Genomic DNA, 7,192 nt, shown 5'->3' with positions numbered 1-7,192 from the left:
AGGGTGAAATAGAACAGAAGGAAAGAGGATCAAGAGTTAGGGTTTCCCTGCTGAGGCTTATATAATGCCCATCTATCTGAGATGGGCCTAGATAGAAGACATCCACTAATAGTTTTGGTATGTGAGATGGGCCTCTTCTTTGGTCCGCTTGCAAATGTTTTCAAGGTAGGCCTATCTGCTCGCCTGCGTCGGAAAGATCTAGTTTTCGACACAGACTTTTCTGCCTTGACCTTTCCGAGATATAGGCGCAAGAAAACCCAACTCAAATAGCCTATTTTGTGGTAAGCAGAGGGTGAACAAACACACAACTCAAGCAATGCTCGCTTTGGCTGGAAGGTTAGCCTACCTAGTTGGGAATTTCGAAGAAGTGAATGAAAACAAAACTCAAAAGATAGGAAAACTGAAAAACAGAGGAAAAAATATAAAATATTGCAAACAATAGAAAATGTTGAGGACCTATAAAAAAGCTGGTACAAAATATAAAAAAATGTCCCGCATTTTAAAAAAATGTCTGCAAAATTTTAAATGTTTGCAAAGATGAAAAATTGTTCCCTAATTTCAAAAATGTTTATTAATTTATAACATGTTTGCTAATTTTTTAAAATTCTCCTGAATCTAAAAATGTTTATGTATGATTTTTCCTAAATTTCCACAAATGTTCACGAATTTGGGAAAATATTTGTCGCTTTATTTTGAATTTTAAATGTCCCCATTTTTGTTAGAGAGTTCAAGATTTGAGAAAATATTCACGAATTTGGAAGAAGTCCATGAATTTTAGAACGTATTCATGATTTTTAAAATGTGTCTAGATTTTAGAAAAAAAATCAAGAAACTAAAAAAAAATGATGAATTCACAATGATTTCATGAATTTGAAAATGTTCATAAATTTCAAAAAATATAGATGAATTAAAAATAATTTATGGATTTAGAAAAGTTTCTGAAAATCATGAATTTATAAAAATGTTCAGCAGTTCTAAAAAATTGTGAATTTACAAATATTCATAGTTTCCAAAAAGAAATTCCCAAATTTAAAGCGTGTTATTGGTTTTTAAAATCACAAATTATAATGTGGAACAAAAAATTAAAGGAGAAAATGAAAAATAAACAGAAAATAAAAACTGGTAGAAGAAACAGAAAGGAGAAAAAAAATCAAATATGGTTCTATAACCTTCTTAAAAATGGCAGGAGAAAGAACAAAAAAAAAAGAAAATAGTGAGCCACCTGTATACCTGCTAGGGTGCGTGTTTGGTCGACATTCTCCGTGTCACACAACGAATAGGGTTTGCCTTGCCGGCCGTCTTAGAAACTCCCTTTGATGCCTGTGTAGTACTCCGTCTGTCTAGTTTGTAGTATTGATCCATGCATTAGTATGTACGGTAAGATCATCATAATATATATTTTCTTGGTATACATATTTTCCTTCAGTCAACAAAACTTCATCATTAACGTACATGTATGTCCCTGGGAAGAAAACTCAAGCCTAAGGAATGTTTCCCTAGAAAACATACATATTCCGTAAAAAATGGAACACATTCCATAAAAGATGGTCATGCACAAAGCTCTTAACGTGTGCTGATCTAACGTCGATGACCGGGTACAGAAATCATAAAATTTGACGCACCAATAATTTAGTTAACAGAGTATCATCATTGGGTCTTCAAAATTGCATGTAAAAATCTTCAGGCGATCGATCTGCTGAACTCTTATTACAATAGTTGGATATTGCTAGCTATATTTTATTACTATGGTAAGAAAATGCAAAACATGAAACATTTACAATATCACATTATTACAATAATAAAAACATATAGAAAAAATCTACATTGATTTTATCATGTCTTGAAAATGAGGAGCTAGGTAATATCATGTCTTTTTTATATGCCCTTTTGTAGTCGTGTCTTGAAAATTAGGAGTTAGGTAATATCATGTATTTTTATATGCCGTTGTGTAGTTGTGTTTATGCAATTAATTGTGATTTATTAAAAAGGCAATTAACTATGGAATTCCTATGATAAAACTAGGTACCTCATTGTTGTCGATGATATATGGACGGTAGCAACATGGGATACAATCAGACCGAAGTTGCCAGACAACAAAAATGGCAGCAGGGTCATTGTGACCACTCGGATAGAGAGTGTAGCCGAAGCATGCGGTGATGCTAGTGTTGATGGAGATCGCATTTATCAGATGAAACCCCTTGATTTTAATGACTCCAAGAAGTTGTTCCTCAGCAGAGCATTTGGTTCAGAGAACGACACTTTGCACAATGATCTGAGAGGTGAAATGGACAAAATCTTAAGAAAATGTGGTGGGCTACCAATGGCCATTATTAGTATTGCCAACCTCTTGGCGAGCTACAAATCACCGGAGAGCAAAGATATGTGGGAAAGAATATGCAAGTCAATTGGTTCTCAAATGGAGAACCACCCTACCCTTGAGGGCATGAGGAAAATAGTTACTCTCAGCTATAACCACTTGCACTATTATCTCAAGGGTTGCATAATGTACCTTAGTATTTTCCCAGAGGATTATGTAATCACCAAGAAGCGGCTCTTGAAGAGATGGATAGCTGAAGGACTAGTTGCTGAGATTCGAGGCTTGACCTTAATGGAGGCTGCAGAAGCCTATTATAATGAGTTATTGAGTAGGAACATGATTGTTCGGGCCGGTGATATTGTCAGCTGGTGGGATGGGACTGTGGAGACGTGTCAGGTACATGACATGGTCCTTGAGGTCATGGTGTCCAAATCCCTGGAGGCTAATTTTGTTAGCCTAGTAGGTGGCTCTTATGAAGGGATGTCCTACGGTAGCATTCGCCGCCTATCCATCCATGGTGGAGAGGTAGTATCCGAAGGCTCTTGCTCCACTGAAATTGCAACATCACATGGTAGGAAGAATGACATCGAAGGGATGAAGATGGAGCATGTCCGATCACTGAGCATGTTTGGCCCTAAAGATAACATGAAGATGCTTGATCGTCTAGGTGAGTTAAGTCTGCTCAGGGTACTTGACCTGGAAGACTGCACGGCCATAAAAAACAAGCATTTGAGACATGTTTGCCGGATGTACCTTCTCAAGTTCTTGAATTTGAAAGGAACAAGTATTAGTGAGATGCCTCCGGAAGTCGGTGACCTAGAAAATTTGGAGACCCTTGATGTACGTCAGACACACCTTGAAGATCTACCGGAAACGGTGACAAAGCTAGAGAAACTAGAACACCTCCAATTCAACAAGAAGGATGCCATATTTTATACGTCTTGGAGAGCAAGTAAGGGCCTGGGTAGGATGAAGGCATTACAGACGGTGAATGCAGTAGTTTTTGGAAGTGATGCTGATGTTGCCGAAGAGCTTGTTAACCTACAACAAGTGAGAGAGTTACGTATGGATGTGGACTGCGGTCCCCTTGATCTGAATGTTAGGAAAAATCTTGCTGTGTCCCTGGGCAAGATATATTCCCTCAGGTGGCTCAACATTACTGATCATCCTTGGGTCAACCGTACCGACCCTCTTGGGGACCCACAATATTTGGACTTCATACATGAAATCGACCCCCCGCCGCGGCTCCTCGGATATCTTAGGATCGGCTCCGGCATTAGCAAATTGCCCGACTGGGTCGGGTCACTGAATTATCTTACCGAGCTTTTCCTTTCTTGGACATACTTGGTTGGTGACCAACTGTTTGGCCCAGTATGTAAGCTGCCAAATCTGCTGGGCATACACCTGGAGGCGTACTACTACGTTGCTCCAGAGCTGGTTGCACAAACTACCCACAACTTCCCAGCGCTCAAGAACCTATGCCTGAACTTTGATATTCATTTTATGGAGGTTCTCAGATTTGAGGAAAAATCAATGTCAAAGCTCGAGAAACTCCAGGTGAGATTTCTGGACAAAGATACTAAGATACTGGAAGGCATGGACAATTTGACAAGCCTTAAGGAGGTGGTGCTCGAAGGTAACAGAGACAACCCTGCATTGCACCGTGCAGTGCAGCAATTAAAGACAATGAATGAGAAGCGCCAAAAATCCGATCAGATCAAGGTTGCAGTTAAATACGGCGCCGTGCAGTGGCCCAGTGCGTAGTTAGATGTCGTGATCACGTTGTGTTTGTCACTCTGCTTGATTACAGGAGGTTGGTTTGGTTCACTTTGGTTCAGTTTCTGTTACACGAGTGTTGTTTCTCGAGGTTTTTCTCCAGATCTCTTTACTACTTTCCTGTAAGTTGTCCTTGCCAACTGGTTATCCCTACCGTTGTGGTGTTGTTTGCTTCTTGGCCTGTAAAGCTAGCTGGGGGTCCTCAGCAGCTTAAGACTTGAGTTTGTTAAACAAGAATTATTATGATTATGTAATAAAGCCGAAGATTGTGGCAATCTAGACTGCTGTTGTTTTCTTGCTCATTGATTTACCTTTCCAACAAATGTATATTTCTTAAATTCAGTTCCCCGTCGATTTCCCTGTCATCTGTTTGATAGAGGCAGTCAGTGTTCAATTGTTTAATTCTTGTTATTGTTCTTACGGCATTGCATTAGCTTGTAGTCAATGAATAGGATCCAACTCAACTTAACAAGACTCGTATTGAAAATAAGCTGAAACTAAGGAAATAAACAATCAAGATGCCGCCCTTGTAACTTTGTAAGTACAATTCAAGCTTGTCTGAGTAGACGACAAGGAAAGCAATTGTGAGAAGAAAAAAGTGCAGCAAACTAATTCCAAGGAAAACTAGACCCAAGAACAAAAATGATTGCATGCATCGTCTTGATGCAGAGGCCGGGGGTTATCCTCCTTTTCAGAAAAAAAAAAGGACAAAAGAGGGAGATAAGTCGAGCGTACAAGGCCTGCAACAACACCATTTAGCACGCGTAGCCTCTGCAACCACAAGGCTAAACAGGCCATTAGCCTGCCGCGGACGACACTCCGGACGAAATAACTGTTATAATATGAACGAATAATCATTGGCTGTCGTGGTAAATATTCAAGGGCAACACACTCAACTGATACAGGGTTATGGCCAATACTCCTACAGTATTGATCAGGGTACCTTAGGTTAATAATAAAAGAGAGCAAGCAAATACTGCCGACCTGCCTGGCCATGGTTTCAATAATTTGTACAGAAAAAAAAAATCCCACTTGGCCCTCTTCATATCTGTAACCAAATCTTCCGTCCCGAATACAGCGAAACAGGGGAAGCGTTCGCCGTCCCTTGTTTTTCTAAAGCCTCTGATCCACGCTGAATCCAGCATTCCTATTGCTCCCTCCATACCCCGTGAATAACGGTGGAACCTGACTCTTCCTAGTACAGTACATACTTTCTTGTCCAGTTGGACAATTACGATTACGGCCTTGCTTCAGTGTGAAGTTCACCGGCCCTTAAAATAGCTGCCTCATTGCCAGTCGCTTTGCAGCATGACTCTTGTTGCAGAAAATTACTGCAACACAATCTTTGTTTCAGTGGTAGAGGGTGATGCTCACCGCTCAATACACCATATCTAACGTCTCGCGATGCAGCGGATCTTTTAAAAAGATCCGTCCGCCAACGCGTAGCAGCGCCTCAATTTTAAAGGAATTTTTATATATAATACTGGTTGCCTCATGGCATGCCTGAGAGTTGGGAGTCGTGTTTTTCTTTCGTTGTCTACAGAGTAAGAAGAAGAAATGCTAAGAGACGGGGTTTGGCGGCAAATTAACCTGCTGGGTTAGTGGAGGATTCGGCGATGGAACCCCTAGGCGCGACGGTCGAGCTGGGAGGTTCGCTCGCTCATACAGCAACACTGTCTCCGTCGCTTCTGTTTGTGGGAAAGGTGAGGGGCCACAGAAAGACGGCGCCGGCGGCGGAACCTAGAGCTCGCTCTGTCGTCCCTAGCGAATAGGAGGGTGGCCTCATCATGGGCCGGCCCAGCAGCGTCAGATCTGAATACTTTTGAAACGCGAAAAATATATATTTTGTGAAAAACAATTAAAGCTCAAACATTTTTTGAGTCTGTGAACGGCAGGAGCATTTTTTGAAAGGGAAAAGCTTACCTTTAGCCGGCTGATGGGGTGCGAGCGTCCGTCGCCTTCGTGTCCGACAGATTGACTCTTGATCAGATGGTCGAGAGTAACCCCTTCATGTCTGCGTTTCTGCAACTCATGCCTTGTTTTAGAAAACAACGTTTCCAACTGTCTGGTTCCCGTGGCGTGCGGAGACTGATCCTGCAGCTGGGAGGGCGACACTGGCAAGGATTTCAGCCGGATCTTGCCGGATCCGACGAGTATAGCGCGTGGGCAGGCCCGGGCGTCCGGCATCGGCGAAGACGGAGACTCGTGCGACTGGGAGCGCAACGACGACAAGGATTCCAGCCGGATCGGACGAGGATGGCAAGCGGCGAAGACGGAGACTCGTGCGACTGGGAGCGCAACGACGACAAGGATTCCAGCCGAATCGGACGAGGATGGCAAGCAGGTAAGAGGCGGAGGACATCCGCGAGCGACGGGGGCTCCGCTCGGCGAGGTCCAGCAGGGTTGGAAGCGAGTTTCATCCCGATGACCCACGCTGGCAGCGGCGCATGGCTTTCCCGTGGAAAGAGGCGAACAGACGCAGAAAACTGAAGGAAGGAATGGCGGCGAGGCGACCTAGTCGAGGTCCGATGCTCGGCGGCGGCGGCGCGAAGGCGTGGACTGGTGGCGTCGATCCTCCCTCACCGCCACGTGGCGGAGCTCATGGTCTGCTCTTGCTGCTACCGGTGATGAAGAAGATGGTGCTCGCCATTGACGATGGCAAGGCTGCCATCCACTTCTGCAACATCAGTTCCGTTGCAAAAACCAAATGTGCAACAAAACTTTTGTTGCAAAAGAAATTCCGCAACAGGACCGCTGTTGTAAAAAAATCCGCAACAACACCTTTGTTGCAAAAAAATCCACGAGGGAAACGACTATGAGCTGCAGATGCTTTTCTGAAACATAGATCTTGTTGCAAAAAATGCAACAATTATGGGGGCTGCTAGGCGTCGGTAGGCAGATCTTTTAAAAAGATCTGCCGCCTCGCAAGCCGTCGAATCTAACGCAATCTAACAGGTGAACGTATTTCTCTATTTCACAACATCGATCTTGTTGCGGAAACATTTGCAACATCGGCTGTGTTGCGGATTTTTTTGCAACACAAGTCTTGTTGCAGATTTTTTTTGCAACAAACATCTTGTTGTAGAATTTTTTGCAACA

The 7,192-nt window shown here is 42.8% G+C and overlaps 1 protein-coding gene across 1 annotated transcript in view; it reads left to right on the top strand.

Annotated features, from left to right (window-relative positions):
* Positions 1-4,359, top strand: part of LOC119366411 (disease resistance protein Pik-2-like) — a 6,155-nt gene extending 1,796 nt beyond the window's left edge. Inside the window, exon 2 of the mRNA XM_037632143.1 lies at positions 2,023-4,359. Coding sequence (XP_037488040.1) covers positions 2,023-4,081 — 2,059 coding nt within the window. The 3' untranslated portion in view covers positions 4,082-4,359. The remainder of the gene's footprint in view (positions 1-2,022) is intronic.
* Positions 4,360-7,192: the final 2,833 nt, after the last annotated feature.

The sequence above is a fragment of the Triticum dicoccoides genome, chromosome 2B (genome assembly GCF_002162155.2).
Source record: "Triticum dicoccoides isolate Atlit2015 ecotype Zavitan chromosome 2B, WEW_v2.0, whole genome shotgun sequence".
NCBI lineage: Eukaryota > Viridiplantae > Streptophyta > Magnoliopsida > Poales > Poaceae > Triticum > Triticum dicoccoides.
Note: the sequence above shows the minus strand (reverse complement) of the source record. Positions and strands in the feature narration are given on the sequence as shown.